The 20,265-nt window shown below is 49.0% G+C and overlaps 1 protein-coding gene across 3 annotated transcripts in view; it reads right to left on the bottom strand.

Moving 5' to 3' along the window:
• The window catches only part of LOC108522013 (killer cell immunoglobulin-like receptor 3DL1), a 29,729-nt gene extending 10,743 nt beyond the window's left edge, over window positions 1-18,986 (bottom strand). Inside the window, exons 1-9 of one of the 3 annotated variants that reach the window (XM_017862114.1) lie at window positions 18,905-18,986; window positions 18,068-18,103; window positions 17,027-17,320; window positions 15,296-15,595; window positions 13,389-13,682; window positions 10,729-10,779; window positions 5,934-6,038; window positions 5,424-5,476; window positions 4,641-5,323 (exon numbers count right to left, since the gene is read on the bottom strand). In XM_017862114.1, coding sequence (XP_017717603.1) covers window positions 5,147-5,323; window positions 5,424-5,476; window positions 5,934-6,038; window positions 10,729-10,779; window positions 13,389-13,682; window positions 15,296-15,595; window positions 17,027-17,320; window positions 18,068-18,103; window positions 18,905-18,938 — 1,344 coding nt within the window. In that variant the 5' untranslated portion in view covers window positions 18,939-18,986 and the 3' untranslated portion in view covers window positions 4,641-5,146. Of the gene's footprint in view, window positions 1-4,640; window positions 5,324-5,423; window positions 5,477-5,933; window positions 6,039-10,728; window positions 10,780-13,388; window positions 13,683-15,295; window positions 15,596-17,026; window positions 17,321-18,067; window positions 18,104-18,904 lie in introns of those variants that run through there. The other 2 variants (XM_017862112.1, XM_017862113.1) reach the window with 2 other exon arrangements.
• Window positions 18,987-20,265: the final 1,279 nt, after the last annotated feature.

The raw sequence follows: 20,265 nt of genomic DNA, 5'->3' as shown, positions 1-20,265 counted from the left end.
ATTGGATCCAGTTCTCCTGTGCTAAAATCAAGGCATCTACAGGGCTGCGTTCCCTCTGGAGACTCAGCGGAGCAGTTCTCTTGACTTCTCCAGCCCGTAGAGGCCACCTGCCATTGTGGCTCGTGGCCTTCCTCCACCTTCAAAGCCCACAGTGGCTGATGGATTCTCCCACGATGCTGCTCTAATCCCCACTCCCCTCTTCCTCCTCCACTCGTGTGGTCCCTTGTGATTACACTGAGCTCAGCAGGACAGTTCCAGGCCACGTCTTTTCCATCCAAGTAATCATCAACAACCTTGAGCCTCCTCTTCCCCTTCAGTCCCCTGCCTATAGCATAAAGAGTCCACAGGCTCCAGGATTTAGAATGTAGCATATTGGGGACAGTTATTTCTTCCCATCACAGCACCATTTTCCCTGTTATTCAATCCCCCTTTACCCCAAAGACAGTCAGTCCTGGGTGATTGGGACCCTGGTGGACACCCCCAGCAGAATCTGGGATTCAGGAGGTGGGACAAGAGAACCCCAGACAGGAGCCTTGACCTGGTGACCATGATCGCCAGGGGGTCAGGGTCACTGAGTGCTGACCACTCAGTGGGGAGTGCGGGTATGAACCCCGACATCTGTAGGTCCCTGCATGTGCCGGGGTCACAGGGCCCATGAGGAAGCTCTCCTGGAATATTCTGCCGTGGAGGATGGGAACGTGGCTTCTGTCGTCTTTGTACAGAGTGAAGTTGGTAAAGTTGTTAAACCCACGACGATAGTAACACCGAAGAGTCACGTTTCCTCCCTGAGGCACCACAGCGCTTGGCTGGGCAGAGAGGAAGCTCTTGTCCTGACCACCTGGAGGAGAAGGAGACGCCATCCTAGAGAGGAGAGTGTGGAGCCGCCCCTCCCTCCGTGTGCTCAGAAGATTCTTCCCCTTTCCATGTTTCTAAGGCTCCTACCGCACCTGGGTGCCCAGGGCTACAGGAAGGACCCATCCCACATAGACATGGTGTCTCCCTACAACAAAGGTGTCAGCTGAGAACTTTGAAGAAGTGCTGAATAAGGGACTCTTACTAGATTTTAATACTGCAAGATTACTCACTTAAAACAACACAAAGTAGAGACGGCATGGAGGGCATGTCCTTTGTGAATGGAATATCAGCCAGTGCATGCACTGAGCCCCCATCAGATGATTTGGAATGTCAGGGTCATGGCTGTGGTTTCCCCACCTCTTCTGGTAGAATGACAGCAGCCACACTGCAGCCCTGACCGTCATGGAAACACTGGAGGGTGTGAGTTACACCTTTGTCCTCAGAGGACCTGCTGTTCCTAGCCCTGCTTCCCTCCCTTCCTCAGCCGCTGACACCACTTCCTCCCTGCACACCTCAGCTTGGAGCACCCCAAGCTCACCCCGGTCTTCACAGAGCTTGACTCAGCCAAGGGTAAGAAAGGCCAGAGAGGACGAGGTCAGAAGTGTGAGCCGAGCACCCCTAGGTCCCCCCTTCTTAGTTTATGAGAGACTGTCTGAAAGGACTTCCCTCCTGTTTCAGGAAAATCCTCTTAGGTGGGGAGATGACACCCTAAGGTTTGGGGAAGGACTCACCCATGTATGGACAGGCCCTCTGGACCAAGAAGAACCCTGGAAAGAAAGATCATGATGGATGATCCATCTGCAGGCAAACCAGGGCCTCCGTGCTGCCCCCACTGGGCTGTGCATCTGGGCAGCCAGGCCCTTGCTGGGCTGAAGGTAAACTCACCCTGGCTGCCTACCTGCCCCCGCAGCAGGGATCTCAGCTGCGCAGAGACCCAGCCTCCTGATCCAGATCTCCACCCCAGGCCTAGATCTACCCAACAGGCCCACAAGTCCACTCCATGCTGATATCTCTACTCCAGGCCCATATCTCCACTCCAAACCCATATCTCCCCTCCAGGCTCATATCTCCCCTCCAGACTCATATCTGCACTCCAGGCTCCTATCTCCACTCCAGACCTGTATCTCCACGCCAGTCCCGTATCTCCACTCCAGGCCCATCCCTCCATGCCAGGCCCATATCTCCACTCCAGGTCCAGATCTCTACTCCAGGCCCATATCTCCACTCCAGGTCCATATTTCCACTCCAGACCTGTATCTCCACTCCAGGCCCATCCTTCCATGCCAGGCCAATATCTCCACTCCAGGCCCGTATCTCCACTCCAGGCCCGTATCTCCACTCCAGGCCCGTATCTCCACTCCAGGCCCAGATCTCCACTCCAGGCCCATATCTCCACTCCAGGCCCAGATCTCCACTCTAGTATCATATCGCCACTCCAGGCCCATATCTCCACTCCAGGCCCATATCTCCACTCCAGACCTGTATCTCCACTCCAGGCCCATATCTCCACTCCAGGCCCAGATCTCCACTGCAGGCCCAGATCCCCACTCCAGTCTCATATCTCCACTCCAGGCCCAGATCTCCACCCCAGGCCCAGATCTCCACTCCAGGCCCAGATCTCCACTCCAAACCCATATCTCCACCCCAGGCCCAGATCTCCACTCCAGGCCCATATCTCCACTCCAGGCCCAGATCTCCACTCCAGGATCATATCTCCACTCCAGGCCCATAACTCAACCTCCAGGTCCAGATCTCCCCTCCAGGCCCAGATCTCCACCCCAGTGCTTCCTCGGTCAATTCCCTTCCAGGACTCACCAACACACGCCACACTGACGACCATGAGCGACATGGTGCTGCCGGTGCAGACAGGCGGCCGCGCCCCAGCTCAGCTCAGCAGCGCACAGGATGTTATCTGGCGCCCTGCCCATGCAGTTGACGTGCTGACCACATCATGGGAGGGTGACGTACGCAGGCTCTTCCTACCTTGTATGAGGCGCAGCGGGTGCTCACTCAAGAGGGTGAAATGGCTTCCTGGCAATTGTTCTCACTAGAACTGACACCTTGTGTCCTTCACTATAACCAGTTCAAAACACGTTTCAGATCCAACCTCTCAGACACGAGGTTTTTATCTGTGTTTCAAACTCTTCTTTGTGTGTAATATGCAAAATATCTATAGGTATTATGAACGTTGTCAGAGCAATTGTGACGAATAAACCATTAGGATGTTTCATGCTTGTATTTCTAGTATGACAGCAGAACCAGTTTAAATGATTTAAATACTCAGGGAAGGATTATGCAATTATTTACAATCTTAGAACTGTTCTTTATCAGCAAAACCCACATGTAAATTCTGGATTTTTGTCGTTTTATCTACAATTTGTCTCATGACCCGAGAGTCCGGAGTCCCAACTCATGGTTCGCTCTCTCTCTGTCTCTCTGCCTCCCTCATTTTAAATTGTATGGCAATATCCAGTAACATCATGCTATAGAAAATCAAGTGTCCCCCAGCACTTTGGGAAGCCGAGGTGGGCGGATCAACCGAGGTCGGGAGTTCGAGACCACCCTGGCCAACTTAGTGAAACCATGTCTCTGCTAAAAATACAAAAATTAGCCGTGCCTGGTGGTGGGCTAATGCCAGCTACTCAAGAGTCTGAGGCAGGAGAATCTCTTGAACCTGAGAGGCAGAAGTTGCAGTGAGCCGAGATCGTGCCACTGCAGTCCAACCTGGGCGACAGAGCGAGACTCCGCCTCAAGAAATATTTTAAAAAGCCTAGCAAATAACCTATAATAAAAAACTAGAGGACTCCAGCTACCAAATTTTAAGGGTTTGTATAAGCCTGCATAATGTGCAGCATCCTCAAGAGAGTGAACTCAGAGAGCCCCTTATCAGAAAACAGTGTCTAAAATACATCCGTGCACATGCAGTCCTGTTAGAGTTCACAAAGGCTGCCGTGTGGTTTAAGGTGGAATAGAACGTCTTCTCGATAGATAACATGGGCCCACGGGTTACACATAGAAAAAAATAAATCTACACGTATTCTCACACTATAAACCACTTCTTGTTTTTTATCTTGTTATTGTAAGTTTTTAATGATTCATATTTAAAACTGAGAAATAAAAGTTAAATACAGTCGTCCTTCACTATTCCTGGGTGATTGGTTTCAGGATCTTGGCTCAGATACCACAATCTGCAGGTGCTCAAGCCTCTTACGTAAAATGGCAGACCATTGGCATATAATCCATGTTCACCCTCCTGTATACATGAAATCATCTCTAGATTACTTATAATTCCTGACACAGCCTACACACCATTCCATTTGTGTGCATTCAACACAGTTTTGCTTTTTGAAACTTTGCGGATTTTTTCCCTGAATATTTTTGATTTATAGTTGGCTCAACAAACACCTGTAAACCCCACAGATCTGGAGGAGCGACTGTGTATTTATAGTATGAGAGATGATGTGTGGACATGTGTCCCCGTGGAGATGAGACAAACAAGGCCTATGACTCTACAGATGTTTCATCTTGGATTGGCTCTGCCAGCTTTCCAGGTGTGCAGAGAGTAAGAATATCACTTGTTCATCTGATTCATGATGCTTGTAACCTCCTATGCGCCGCATTGTTGGATGGAAATTGGAGTTCCAGACAGAAATCAGGCTGCACCTGCTTCCAGAAGCTCAGAGTCCAGGGGTGAGAACCCAGTGGAGAACATATGGGGCTATACGGACATAGTAATGATAACACCGGAAACTTTCGGCGAATAAAGAGTCACATTACCTAAAGGATGAGGGCAGATGTGTTTATTTGAAGAGGAGAGAGCTACATTGAAATGATAAAAAAATTTATAAGTTTCACTGCTGACAATGGCTGAAAGATAATCTGAGGGGAGGTGGAACAGCATGAGGGAAGGTGGAACAGCACATGTCTAAGTGCTGTGTTAAGAGGGAGCCTCTTGTATGTTTGAATTGTGAGTTCCGCAGTGTGACTGCAGCCTCCAGTAGGACTAGGAAGTAAGCCAGTTAGGTTGGAGAGGTGGGCAGGGGTCAAGTGAAATGGAGAATTGTGGGCTAAGTAAAGGAGTGTGTTTTCTCTGCAGCAGGCAGTGGGGACCTTAGACGTTGGTAAGCAAGAGAGAGGCATGTTCAGATTGGTGGTGTGAGGACGAGCGATGCCCTTAGATGCAGACTCACACCTTCAGATTCCTGCTGCTGGTACATTGGAGCTGTCAAGCCGGTTTTGAGACAGGGCTGTTGTCTCCCTAGAAGACCCCTTCAAGGCCTGACGGTGGTGCTCATGGACAGAAGACAACTTTCGATCTGGGCTCAGCATTTGGAAGTTCCATGTACACGCTGGTATCTGTTGGGGGTCTCTTGGGCCTGTGAGAAGGGCGAGTGATTTTTCCCTGTGTGAAAACGCAGTGATCCAACTGTGCGTATGTCACCTCCTGAGGGTCTGGTTCATCAGAGTCCTGGAGAGAGGGAAATGTTGAGTGAGGGAGGGGGCTCACATTCTTCAGGACTATTAGGGAATAAGATTGGATCCACGAGGCTGGGCCGAGGAGGACCTACCTCCCTGTTCACTGTTCTGTCCCCCGCAGGCTCTTGGTCCATTGCAGCAGCATCTGTAGGAGAAAAAAGTCATCAGAACAGCTGGGAGGGCACGTCTGGGTCCTCATTTCATGTGCAGAGCCCAACACACAGGGGAGGCCGTAGGTGGCTGAGGTCCCTCAGCTGCCAACAGCCAGACTCAGACATTCTGTCTCTCTGAGTTCAAGACCCCTTCCCATGAATGGCTCTCAATTGGCACCCCATTGATTCTGCCTCCCACATTCTGCCTGTCATGGAACCTTCTCCTGGATGTCAGTGGCTGCAGGGACATGAGGATACAGTTCAGAATCAGGCAGTGGTCTGTGAGCAGAAGGTAGAGGCAGAGTGTCTGGTGCTCTCTCTAGAAAGCCCTGCTTCTGTGGCTCCTGCCTTAGGCTGGAGACCATCCTGCCGGTGAGGAACACACACCTGCGTGCTCCCATCCTGCTTCCCCACACGACCCTGAGGTCTCTGGCCTCTGCTTCGTGAGACTTACTCTTTTGTTGGAGCACCAGCGATGCAGGAGAAAGAAGAAGATGGTGAAGAGGATCATGACCACTGAGGTCCCAATCAGAACATGCAGGTGTCTGGGGTTACCTGGAGGAAGACGAGACTCCAATAAGAAGATAGTGACAGCAGTTCCTTTTTATGGATTGTCTCTCATTTCTTGATTGACAGGTAACCTTGTGGAATGTCTCCTTAGGACAAGCGGCCTGATGGCGGGAGACCCAGCTTTCTCCTGCTCTCAGTTATAGCTCTCACAGTAACCATGGAACGTGCTGAATATACAACTGCTTTAGTTTGGATATTTGACCCCTTGAAATCTCACATTGAAATTTAACCCGCAGTGTGGGAGGTTGGGCCTTTTGGGAGGTGTTTGGGCCATGGGGGTAGATCCATTGTGAATAGATTAATGCTGCCCCACACGACGGGGTTAGCAAGTTCTCCCTGTATTAGATCCTGGACAGCTGGTTGTTAAAAAGAACTTGGGGGCGGGCGCGGTGGCTCACGCCTGTAATCCCAGCACTTTGGGAGGCCGAGGCGGGTGGATCTCGAGGTCAGGAGATCGAGACCATCCTGGCTAACACGGTGAAACCCCGTCTCTAATAAAATACAAAATTTAGCCGGGCGTCGTGGTGGGCACCTATAGTCCCAGCTACTCGGGAGGCTGAGGCAGGAGAATGGCGTAAACCCGGGAGGCGGAGCTTGCAGTGAGCCGAGATGGCGCCACCGCACTCCAGCCTGGGCCACAGAGCGAGACTCCGTCTCCAACAACTTGGAAGCTCCATCTCTCCCCCTCTCCCTCGCTCCCTCCCTTGCCGTGTGATCTCGGTGTTCTCCGTACGCAGAGACCCTCCTTCCCTTCTGCCAGAGTGGGAGCAGCCTGAGGCCGTCACAGGAAATAGAGGCTGGTTCCATGCTTCCAGTACAGTGTGCAGAACTGTGAGCCAAACAAATCTCTTTTCTTTAGAAGTTACCCAGGCTCAAGTGTTCTTTTACAGCCACAAATATGGACTAAGACAGCAACATCCTGAGAGCAGGAGGAACGTCCCAGAACAGGCTGGGCTCTCTTCCTGTTCTTCCTAGAGGGGCTGGCTCACATTGAAATGTAGGTTTCTGTAGTCACTTGCTGGTTATCCGTTACTAATGAACCTGCCTATGTCATGTGTTCTCTGTGTGTTCTGTCTCCCTGGAGTGACGGTGAGTGACAGAAGCTGGCATAGCCCCAGGTGCAGTACAGGAGGTGTTGAGAGTCTTCTCTGGGAAGACTGGACTGGGATTGATACACAGTGAATGTGCTTTACAGTTTCTACATCCACAACATTCTTGACTCAAACAACTTACATTCTCCAAGAAAAGGAAAGAAAAGTGAAATCAAGATAAAAAAAAGCGAAGCAGAATTCTCTTATGTTAAACAAGCGGGAAATAATGATGAAGCCCGTGTTAAACGTGCTACTCTTTGTGATCTCGGGAGACATATATAAGGCTGCTGTTCTACCGGAGAGTCTGGGGGAAGTACGACATCCTCCACCATCTATTGCTTCAATACAACCTGTCCTTCTGTGAATTAGTAGGAAAGGGGGGCAGGAGCTAGTGCTGGTGATGATCTCTGATTCCAAGATCTGAACTCACTCAAAGGAGTATTAGTGTTTACCTCTCCATGGTCTATCTGAATCTCCACAGGTGATTGGAAGTAGGGGTGAGGTGGGGGATTTGGGTGAGGGGGAAAATGTTTTGTAATGAACAGAGCACACATTCTGTATTCCTGGACCTGTGCTGGTGGGTTCAGGGGCTTTCATATTTTCTACATGATCTCATGTTTACAGAAAGCCAAATAGGGAAGAGGTTTTAGGCTGGTTTTCTAATGGATAAGATAAAGGATCAAGGAAGAAATTATAGAGATCTAGAAAAATGGTGATTGGAGTTGACGTAGCTTTGTCATTCATGTATGTTATATTATATTTTTGTGTTTTTATTTTTTGAGATGGAGTCTCCCTGTGTCACTCAGGCTGGAATGCAGTGGGTGATCTCGGCTCACTGCTTCTGCCTCCGGGGTTGAAGTCATTCTCCTGGTTCAGCCTTCAAGTAGCTGCGATTACAGGCATGGACCACCATGCATGACTAATTTCTGCATTTTTAGTAGAGACAGGGTTTCACCATGTTGGCCAGGCTGGTCTCGAACTCCTGATCTCAAGTGATCTATCCACATCAGCCTACCAAAATGCTGGGTTAGAGGCATGAGCCACCATTCACAGCTTAGTATATTATGCTATAATAGGTCTCTTCGTTTGCACCATGCCTCGTCTTTCTATCACTCCTCTACCAGGTATTGATTGACATGTAGGAGAAATAAATCTCAGAAAGAAATTAATGAAGCAAGGAATAAACAACTAGGAAAATCAAACCCAGCAAGCCCTCCCTGCAAATGATTCTACCTCACAAACATATCCTGTATCCATCCACTTCATCCACTTAGTGTCTAAATCAGCACCACGTTTCACCAGTGGGGCGGGAATCGCCTTTTCCACGGTCTCCTAGATTCCAGTTATGCACCTGGGCCTCCCTTATGTTCATGTCAGTCACTATTAATCATGTAGGGATTCCTACTTAGCCCGAGGTGAATCCAAGGGCTGTGAGTATAAAACACACACTTGGCTGGGTGTGGCGGCTCAAGCCTGTAATCCCAGCACTTTGGGAGGCCGAGACGGGTGGATCACGAGGTCAGGAGATCGAGACCATCCTGGCTAACTCGGTGAAACCCCGTCTCTACTAAAAAATACAAAAAACTAGCCGGGCGAGGTGGCGGGCGCCTGTAGTCCCAGCTACTCGGGAGGCTGAGGCAGGAGAATGGCGTGAACCCGGGAGGCGGAGCTTGCAGTGAGCTGAGATCCGGCCACTGCACTCCAGCCTGGGCGACAGAGCGAGACTCCGTCTCAAAAATAAAATAAAATAAATAAATAAAATAAAACACACACTCCTTGTCCTCCATAGTTTCCTATGTGTCCAGTGTGCTCTCCTCTCTCTCCAGTGGTCTTGTAATTCTCCCCATCTCATTCACATTGTTTCAGGCAGAGCCTCTTCCTTCCACATAAGATTGTTTTCACCTTTGTGCCTTCACGGCTGACAGCTGTGTGTGGAAAATCCTTCCGCCAGTCTTCCATTTTTTTCATTAGCATCACAAATATGTGATTAGTGAGACCTTCTCTGTGACCTGAAACCATACACTCAGCATTATCTATTATTTATTTTAAATTCTGGCTGGGTGCCGTGGCTCACGTCTATAATCCCAGGACTTTGGGAGGCTGAGGCGGTCGGATTACTTGAGATTGGGAGTTGGAGATAGACTGGGCAACATGGTGAAACATCGTCTCTACCAAAAATCTACAAAAAGAATTAGCCAGGTGTGGTGGCGGGTGCCTGTATCCAAGCTACTCGAGAGGCTGAGGCAGGAGAATCACTTGAACCCAGGAGGCGGAGGTTACAGTGAGCCAAGATGGTGACACTGCACTCCAGTATAGGGGATAGAGCGAGACTCTGTCTTAAAATAAATAAATAAATAAATAGATTTTATGGGCAGATATTTCCCAATAGATCAGCCATTTATAGGTCCACTTGTGCATTCATTTTCTTTCCTCTCGTTTGCCCATCTGCAACGTCAGTGTCCCAAGAGCACAGGCCAAATGCATCCTGTTTACTATTTGTGGAAGGCAGGAGAATCCACCCCACCCCAAAAATGTCCCTGTCCTAGCCTTCATACCTTGTGAACATGTGATTTTACGTGGAAAAGAGGAATGAAGATTTCAGATGGAATTACGGTTGCTAATCAGCTGAACTGAAATGGAGGGTATCCTGGATGATATTAGGGAGATGATGATGAATTATTTTGGTGAACCCAATAAAATCCCAAAGTCCTTAAAAGATGAGGAAGAAGGCAGAGGAACATTCAGAGAAAGAGGTGTGGACAAGGAAGAAGGGTCTGAGTGATGCCATGTGAGACATGACCAGTCTTTGTGGGTTTTGAGGAAGGAGGAAGGGGACCAGGAGCCAAGGACCGTGGGAGCCTCTAGAAACTGGGACATGTGGAAAGCAGATTCTCGCCTGGAACCTTCAGAGGGAAGGCAGCCTTGCTGTCACCTTGATTTTAGCCCTGTGAGATGCATTTCATCCTTTGAGCTCCAGCACTGTAAGATAATTAAAAAGCCGTTTTTTTTCATTCACCGATTTTGTGGAAATTTGTTATGGCAACAGTAGGAAAGGATTCCAACTGCACAGCCTGAGCATGGGGCCATGGCTGAATGAGTCAGTGAGTCGAAGTGTGCGTGCATGAGCTCTGTTCTCTGTTACTCAAGGCTCTTGCTCTGCTGAGTCAGCCAGGGTTGCCTCATGACCAACAGGAGGTCATTCCTTGGCAAGTGGATCTTCTCTAAAACACCTTGGGCTCGTTAGATGTTCCCTTCCCTTCCCTCTTTCAAACTCCCAGGAATTTATCCTCCAGTTAGGAATGCAGGGAGAAGAAACACTGCATTTTTCCTGAGAAGGATGTCAGATTTGCAATCATTCTTCCAGCTTGTAGGAGGTCTCAGCTGCAGAAGATTAGAGATTAAGAGACTTCACGGAGCCCTGTGCTGTGCCCAGATCCCTTTTGCTTTTGGAGTGTCTGGAGTTCAGAGAGATGGTAGAAGACAGGCCATAATCAGAGCTGGGAGGTGCTGAGCCAAGGCTTATATCCAAGGCTTCCACCTCCCCAGGTTTCCAAAAGCAGAGACAAGAGGGATTCTTTACTCACTGGTTTTGGAGCTTGGTTCAGTGGGTGAAGGCCAACTACGTGAAGGGTTTCCTAGAATAGAGACAGGAGAGAGGTGAGGAAATGAGGGTGCCCGTCCTCTACTCAAGGGAAATCTTTGAGGTGGGTTTATGGCCAACACTCTGTTATCCAACACTGGGCTCTGGGAGTCCTGAGATCCTCTTCTCCATAATTTTTGTATGTGTTACCCATTGTCTCGAGACTTTAAGATATATAGAGAAAACAGGAACATCACATTACCTGACTTAAAAATATGTTACAGAGCTGTAGTAAACAAAACAGCATGATGTTGGCATAAAGAAAAGTGCATAGAACAATGGAGTAAAATGAAGAACACAGATATAATCTATGCGTCAACATTCAACGGCTTTTGTTTTTTTTTTGAGATGGAAACTTGCTCTGTCACCCAGGCTGGAGTGTAGAGGTGCAATCTCGGCTCACAGCCACCTCCGTCTCCTGAATTCAAGCAATTCTCTTGCCTCAGACCCTCGAGTAGTGGTATTACAGGGGCTGACCACCATGCTCAGCTAATTTTGTACTTTTAGCGGAGACAGGGTTTTACTGTGTTGGCCAGGCGGGCCTAAAACTCCTGGTCTCAGGTGATCCACCCACCTTGGCCTCTGAAAGTGCTGGATTGAGGGTATGAGCCACTATGCCCAGCCAATCCAACGCATTTTGACAAAGGTGTCAAGAACCTACAATCAGGAAAGGACAGTCTTTTCAATAAACGATGTGGGGAAAACGTGTTATCTGCATGCAGGGGTTGAAACTGCACCTCTACCTCTCACTATTCACAAAAGTCAAATCAAAATGAATAAATACATGAGTCTAAGTCCTGAACCTATGAGACACGTAGAAGAAAATATTGGGGAAATGCTTCAGGACATTTGTCTGAGAAAAGACATTTTGTTTAAAACCTCAAAACACAAGTAATCAAAGAAAAAACAGACCACAGGGATTACATCAAACTAAGCAGCTTCTGCACTGCAAAGTAAGCAACCAACAAAGTGAAGAGACAACCCACAGAATGGGAGCAAATCTTTGCAAACTATGCATCTGAGATGGGATTTATAACTGGAAATATAAGAAGCTCACATAACTCAATAAAACAAATAATGTAACTAAAAAATGAGCAAAAGACATGAATAGACATTTCTCCACAAACAAAACATATAAATGGCCACGGTGTGTATGAAACACTGTTCAGTATCACTCATCATTAGAGAAATACAAATTAAAATCACAATGAATTTTCATCTCACCCCATTAAAATGGCTTTTATCTGCAAGTCAGGGAAACAAATGCTAGCAAGATGGTAGAGAAAGGAGAATCCTGGTACTATGTTGGTAGGAAGGTAAATTAGTACAGCCATTATAGAGAAAAATATGGAAGTTCTTTAAGAAACTAAAAAGAGGCTGGGCATGGTGGCTCATGCCTGTAATCCCAACACTTTGGGAGAGCGAGGTGGGCACCTCACCTCACTTGAGGTCAGGAGTTTGAGAGCAGCCTGGCCAACATGGGGAAACCCTGTCTGTACTAAAAAATACGAAACGTAGCCAAGCATTGTGGCATGCACCTGTAATCCCAGCTCCCAGGGAGGCTGAGGCAGAAGAATCATTTGAATCCAGGAGGCCTCTGCCTCCCAGGAGGTTGCAATGAGCCTAGATTGTGTCAGTTGCACTCCAGCCTGGGCTACAGAGGAAAGCTCTGCCTCAAAAACAAAAACAAAACAAAAGCCAAACAAAAGACTAAAAAGAGAATTTTCATAGTGTTCACAAATTCACTACTGGGTTTACATCCAAAGGAAAGGACTTCAGTGTATCGAAGTTCTATCTGCACTCCCATGACTGTTCCAGCAGAGTTCACAGTAGCCAAGATGTGGAGTCAACCTACCTGCCCCTCAGTGGGTGAATGGATAGAGAGAATGTGGTACATACACACAGTGGAGACTACTCATCCATAGAGACAGTAACATCCTGACATTTGCAGCCACATGGATGGAACTGGAGCTCATTACAAAGACTCCCATTTCTCACCCTTATGCAGGAGCTCTGAAGTGGATCTCAAGAAAGTGGAGAGTAGAATGGTGGCTACCAGAGGCCAGGAAGGGAACGGTGGAGGGTAAACACAAAACAAAACAAAAAACAAAACAAAACAGAATATAAATATATTTATGACCACTAGATTTTACACTTAAAAACAGTAAAGGTGGTAAATTTTATAGGTATATTTAACCTCAACAATTATTTTTTCAAATGAAAAGAAAAGGGTGTAAGGGTTGCTGGTGATGATATGTCTGTGTGGGTGAGAAGCCAGGATGGGCTTCTGGGAAATGGGTAAGGTTGAGGCGCTGAGGGAACCTCTGATCTCCCCAAACTGAGCCCAGTCACCCTCCTCTGGGTCTGTCCTGACTAGTTTCTCCATCTGCCTGGGTGCCTGGAGCGCTGACCGTGGACCACCACGCAGGCCATGCAGGAGGGTTTGGAGGGGCCCTCTCTGCCATCCTGCATCCTGATCCCGCCCTCACACCGAGGCTTGGTCTTCTCTCTGAACCTGTCCATGCTTCTCTCCATCATCAGCAGGAAGCTCCCCAGCTATGGCTCTGGGATCATAAGACATAGCACAGGCATGGATTTCCTCACCTGTGACAGAAACGGGCAGTGGGTCACTTGGGTCTGACCACTCGTAGGGTGTGGTACGGAAAGAACCGAAGCATCTGTAGGTTCCTCCGTGGGTGGCAGGGCCCAGAGCGAAGTCGGCCTGGAATGTTCCATTGACGCTTGGCACTGCAGGGAGACTAAGTTCATGGGCCTCCCCCTCCCTGGATAGATGGTACATGTCAAACGAGCTCTCGGAGCTGCAGGACAAGATCACGTTCTCTCCTGCCTGAACCGTGGGGCCTGGCTGGGCTGAGAGAGAAGGTTTCTCATATATACCTGGAAGGAGAAGAGGCAGTTTCCTCAGGGAGGTTCTTCCTTGTCACAGCTCCCCTCACACCTGAGCTGAGAAGTCACTCCCCTGCTCTGTGGCCTAATGCTCTCTCTCACCCTCCACCCCGTCTCTCTTCATGTCTGTTTCCTCCTTCCACCTTCTCTGTCTCTCTAGCTCTCTGACCTCACGTCCCCACCCCGTGGTGTGTTTTCCCTTTTTGTATTGTTTTCTTCTCTCTGACCCTCCTTGGATGGTTGACTTGATTTTCCTTTTTCTTTAATTCTGAGTTTCTCACTTTCTGTTTTGTTCATAACCTTCTGCACATTTCTATCTGTTATCTATCAATCGATCGATCTATCTACTACCTGTCAATCTGTCAATTAGCTATCTGTAATCTATATCTGTGTATCATTTATCTATCTCTCTAGCAATTGTCTGTCTCTCTATCTATCCACCATCTATCTATTATCTCTATCTATGTATCATCTGTCTATTCCCTCTCTATCTGTCTGCCTCTCTGTCTCTATGTATCATCTACGTATCTACGTATCTGTGTCTGTCTATCTATCTATCTATCTATCTATCTATCTATCTATCTATCTAACTATCTATCATCATCATCTCCATGTATCATCTCTCTATCAATCACCATCTATGTATCTATAACGCATCCATTATCTATCATCTACCTATTTATCATCAATCTGTATCTATCTATCCATCTACCATCTGTCTCTCTCCATCTCCTTGTCTTTCTCTGCCTCTCAGTCTCTCTACTTCTATTTGGAATCTCTGCAGTCCATCCCCACATCTTTATCTATCTCTGTCTTTGTGCCCCACCCTCAGGGTTCTGATTTTGGAGCTTTTCTCTGCTCCCTTCCATCATTCTCTCCACTCCTCTGCCCTCTTTTCTGTCTCTTTATTTGTCTGTGAGTCTCTCAGTCCCCTTCCTCTGGCTCCTTCTCTGTGTGTTTATGTCTTTGCTTTCTGGTGTTCCTGATTTCTCTCTGTGTCTCTCAGTAATCGATCATATATGGGATTATGTGGAATATGAGCCTCAGAATCCAGTCTGGGGACCCCAAGTACACACAGCACACAGGGGTTGGTGTTCTGAGGCCATGATGTCCTGGGACGATGACTCTCCACTGCACGGAAGGCAGAGGTGTCAGAATGAACACGGCATCTGTAGGCACCACAAGGCCTGAGGCCACAGGGCTGACTCAGGACAGAAATATGGGTGTCCTTGGGTTCTCCTGGTAGAAACACTTTGTGGAGGTAAAACAGAAATGAAGCTTCTAACCTGTGCCAAGTCTCTAAGCAAAGTCAGCATGGAAGGACGACTCTTTCTGGGACATGTCTGTCTGTCTGGGTGTCCCCTTTAACTCTTTCTCTCTTTTCTACCTCCCTGTATGGCCCCTGTGTCTGTCCTCCGTTATGACACCTGGTCTGTACTTGTGTCTCCTGTTTCTCTGTCTCTATTGGTGCAGACTTCACCAAGTGAGTCTCTCTCCATAAGAATCCCACACTCATCTTCCTCATGACCACTTGGGGCTTCCAAGTCTTGGATCATTTACTCGGTGTCCCAGTGACAATGAGAAGAATGTCCGGACACTCTCACCTGTGATCACGATGTCCAGGGGGTCACTGGGAGCTGACAACACATAGGGGGAGTGAGTGACAGAACCGTAGCATCTGTAGGACCCTGAAGGGTCAGATGGCATGGGACCGATGGAATAGTTGGCCTGGGAACCCCCACCATGGAGCTCTCCAACAAGGTGCAAGGGCTCCTCAAAGGTCACCTCACTGTGCAGAAAGAAGTGCTCAAACACGGTATCTGACGAACATTGTAGGATCACCGTCTCTCCTGATTTCACCAGGGGACCTGGGAGGGCCCGGAGGGAAGGTTTTTTGTGGACTCCTAGAAAGAGAGGTTGTGAGTTTAGAAGGCGTCTCCCTTTGTCATCATATCCATGGCACCTGGAATGAGTGAGGGTTCCCCTCCTGGCCGTCTGTCTCTCTCCTCCCTCTCTGTGTCTCCCTGTCTTTTATCCCCTGGTGCAGGTCCCTGCATTTCTCTCCCTCCCTCTTCTCTGTCCGTCTGTCTCTAGTAGCCTCGGACGCCCTTCCCACTGGGCTCAGCCTCATCTCTTAGGCTGTTGTATCTGTTTCCCACTCATCTCTTTCCTGCTGTCTATGTGGGGGTGGAAGAGGAACCACGGCAGGCTGCACATCCAGGCTCATAGCAGCCTGGTTCAATCTCTTTTGGACAAACTGGAGTCCCTGGCAGGAGGTATGAACTGACCAGTAAGGCAGGCACCAGTGTCCACACTCCCTGCTCCTGGTGGGGATTGGGAGCCTCTCCTGCCATGCCTGTGCCTTCTCCATATCCTCAGCTTCCACAGGGTGGCTCCTGGTGCTGGTTCCAGGAGCATCGACCCCTCCCTGTGTGGATGGAGCCTGGTGGTGGCATCAGTGTCCCGCCCTTCCTGATCTTGGGGTTGCCAACCTTCTCCTTGTTTGGTTTCTTTAATTAATTGATTAATTAATTGAGTTTTGAGACAGAGTGTCACTTTTTCACCCAGGCTGGAGTGTAGTGGTAAGGTCTTGGCTCACTGCAGCTTCTGCCTCCGGATTCAAGCGATTGAATCCAGTCGTTGGTTTACTCGTGCCCACCACCATGCCCGGCTATTGTTGTTTGGTTTCTTAACTTGTCCTTGACCTGGTTCCTGTGTTGGTTTCCTGTTGCTGTGGCAGAAAATTATCACAAACATGGCAGCAGGAGAGAACACACTGACCCCTTCCACTTCTGGAGACAGAAATTGGATTCAGTTCTCCTGTGCTAGAATCAAGCCATCTACAGGGCTGCGTTCCCTCTGGAGACTCAGTGGAGCAGTTTTCTTGACTTCTCCAGCCCGTAGAGGCCCCCTGCCATTGTGGCTCGTGGCCTTCCTCCACCTTCAAAGCCCACAGTGGCTGATGGAGTCTCCCACGACGCTGCTCTAATCCCCACTCTCCTCATCCTCCTCCTCTCCTTGGTGCCTTGTGATTACACTGAGCCCAGTGGGACAGTCCAGGCCGTCTCCCCATCTCAAGGTCAACTCACAACAACCTGAGCTCTGTCTTCCCCTTCAGTCCCCTGCCCTATAGCATAAAGAGTCACAGGCTCCAGGGATTAGAATGTAGCCATATTGTGGACAGTTATTCTTCCCATCACAGCACCCATTTCCCTGTATTCAATCCCCCTTTACCCCAAAGACCCTGGGTGATGGGACCCTGGTGGACACCCCCAGCAGAAGCTCTGGGATTCAGGAGGTGGGACAAGGAGAAGCCAAGACAGGAGATCTCTGACCTGTGACCATGATCGCCAGGGGGTCACTGAGTGCCGACCACTCAGTGGGGGAGTGCGGGTATGAACCCCGACATCTGTAGGTCCCTGCGTGTGCCGGGGTCACAGGGCCCATGAGGAAGCTCTCCTGGAATATTCTGCCATGGAGGATGGGAACGTGGCTTCTGTCGTCCTTGTACAGAGTGAAGTTGGTAAAGTTGTAAAGCCCACCACGATAGTAACACCGAAGAGTCACGTTTCCTCCCTTAGGCACCACAGCGCTGGGCCGGACAGACAGGAAGTTCTTGTCCTGACCACCTGGGGGAGAAGGAGGCGACACCTAAGAGAGGAGGATGTGGAGTCGCCCCTCCCTCCCTCTGCTCAGAAGATCTTCCCCTTTCCATGTTTCTAAGGCTCCTACCGCACCTGGGTGCCCAGGGCTACAGGAAGGACCCATCCCACATAGACATGGCGTCTCCCTACAACAAAAGTGTCAGCTGAGAACTTTGAACAAGTGCTGAATAAGGGACTCTTACTAGTTTTTAATACTTCAAGGTGACTCACATAAAACAACACAAAGTAGACATGGCATGGAGGGCATGTCCTTTGTGAATGGAATATCAGCCAGTGCATGCACTGAGCCCATATCAGAAGATTTGGAATGTCAGGGTCATGGCTGTGGTTTCCCCACCTCTTCTGGTAGAATGACAGCAGCCACACTGCAGCCCTGACCGTCATGGAAACACTGGAGGGTGTGAGTTACACCTTTGTCCTCAGTGGACCTGCTGTTCCTAGCACTGCTTCCCTCCCTTCCTCAGCTGCTGACACCACTTCCTCCCTGCACACCTCAGCTTGGAGCACCCCAACCTCACCCCAGTCTTCACAGAGCTTGACTCAGCCAAGGGTAAGAAAGGCCAGAGAGGACGAGGTCAGAAGTGTGAGCCGAGCACCCCAGGGTCCCCCCTTCTTAGTTTATGGGAGACTGTCCGACAGGACTTCCCTCCTGTTTCAGGAAAATCCTCTTAGGTGGGGAGATGACACCCTCAGGTTTGGGGAAGGACTCACCCATGTATGGACAGGCCCTCTGGACCAAGAAGAATCCTGGAAAGAAAGATCATGATGGACCATCCATCTGCAGGCAAACCTGGGCCTCCCCTGCTGCCCCCACTGGGCTGTGCGTCTGGGCAGCCAGGCCCTTGCTGGGTTGAAGGTAAACTCACCCCCGCTGCCTACCTGCCCCAGCAACAGGGATCTCAGCTGTGCAGAGACCCAGCCTCCTGATCCAGATCTGCACCCCAGGCCTAGATCTACACAACAGGCCCATATCTCCACTCCATGCTGATATCTCTACTCCAGGCCCATATCTCCACTCCAAACCCATATCTCCCCTCCAGGCTCATATCTCCCCTCCAGGCCCATATCTCCACTCCAAACCCATATCTCCCCTCCAGGCCCATATCTCCCCTCAAGGCCCATATCTCCACTCCAGGCTTATATCTCCATACCAGGCTCAGATCTCCACTCCAGAACTGTAGCTCCACTCCAGGCCCAGATCTCCACTCCGGGCCCCTTTCTCCACTCCAGGCCCATATCTCCACTCCAGGCCCAGATCTCCACTCTAGGCCCATCCCTCCATGCCAGGCTCATATCTCCACTCCAGGCCCAGATCTTCACTCCAGACCCAGATCTCCACCCCAGGCCCATATCTCCACTCCATACCCATATCTGCACCCCCGGCCCATCCCTCCATACCAGGCCCATGTCTCTATCCTAGGCCTATATCTCCACCCCAGGCCCATATCTCCACTCCAGGCCCAGATCTCCACTCCAGGACCATATCTCCACTCCAGGCCCTTATCTCCACCCCAGAGCTTCCTCCGTCGATTCCCTTCCAGGACTCACCAACACACGCCACACTGACGACCATGAGCGACATGGTGCTGCCGGTGCAGACAGGCAGCCGCGCCCCAGCTCAGCTCAGCAGCGCACAGGATGTTATCTGGTGCCCTGCCCATGCAGTTGACGTGCTGACCACATCATGGGAGGGTGACGTACGCAGGCTCTTCCTACCTTGCATGAGGCACAGCGGGTGCTCACTCAGGAGTGGAAAATGGCTTCCTGGAAATTGTTCTCACTAGAACTGACACCTTGCATCCTTCACTATGACCAGCTCAAAACACATCTCAGATCCAACCTCCCAAACACGAGGTGACTAAAATCTGTGCTGACGTGAAAGACTTTTCACGTATTTTGTTGTTTTATCTGTGTTTCAAACTCTTCTCCGTGTATAATATGCAAAATATCTAATAGGTATTATGAATGTTGTCAGAGTAATTGTGACGAATAAACCAATAGGATGTTTCATGCTTGTATTTCTAGTATGACAGCAGAACCAGTTTAAATGATTTAAGTACCCAGGGAAGGATTATGCAATTATTTACAATCTTAGAACTGTTCTTTATCAGCAAAACCCACAACATGTCAATTCTGGATTTTTGTCGTTTTATCTACAATTTGTCTCATGACCCGAGAGTCCAGAGTCCCAATTCATGGTTCGCTCTCTCTCTGTCTCTCTGCGTCCCTCATTTTAAATTGTATGGAAATATCCAGTAACATAATGCTATTGAAAATCAAGTGTCCCCAGCACTTTGGGAAACCGAGGTGGGCGGATCAACTGAGGTCGGGAGTTCAAGACCTCCCTGGCCAACTTAGTGAAACCATGTCTCTGCTAAAATACAAAATTAGCTGTGCCTGGTGGCTGGCACCTGTAATGACACCTACTCAAGAGGCTGAGGCAGGAGAATTGCTTCAACCTGGGAGGTGGAAGTTGCAGTGAGCCGAGATCGTGCCACTGCAGTCCAGCCTGGGTGACAGAGTGAGACTCCGCCTGAAGAAATATAAAAAAAGCATAGGAAATAGCCTATAATAAGAAACTAGAGGACTCCAGCTACCAAATTTTAAGGGGTTGTATAAACCTACATAATGTGCAGCATCCTCAAGAGAGTGAACACAGAGAGCCCCTTATCAGAAAACAGTGTCTAAAATACATCCGTGCACACACCGTCCCGTTAGAGTTGACAAAGGCTGCCATGTGGTTTAAGGAGGAATAGAATGTCTTCTCAATAGATAACATGGGCCCAAGGGTTACACATAGAAAAAAATAAATCTAAACCTATTCTCACACTATAAAACATTTCTTGTTTCTTATCTTGTTATTGTAAATTTTTTGTGATTTATATTTAAAATTGAGAAATAAAAGTTAG

This window comes from Rhinopithecus bieti, unplaced genomic scaffold (assembly GCF_001698545.2).
Source record: "Rhinopithecus bieti isolate Rb0 unplaced genomic scaffold, ASM169854v2 scaffold_64031, whole genome shotgun sequence".
In the NCBI taxonomy this organism is placed as follows: Eukaryota; Metazoa; Chordata; class Mammalia; order Primates; family Cercopithecidae; genus Rhinopithecus; species Rhinopithecus bieti.
This window is presented reverse-complemented; position numbering and strand designations above follow the sequence as displayed.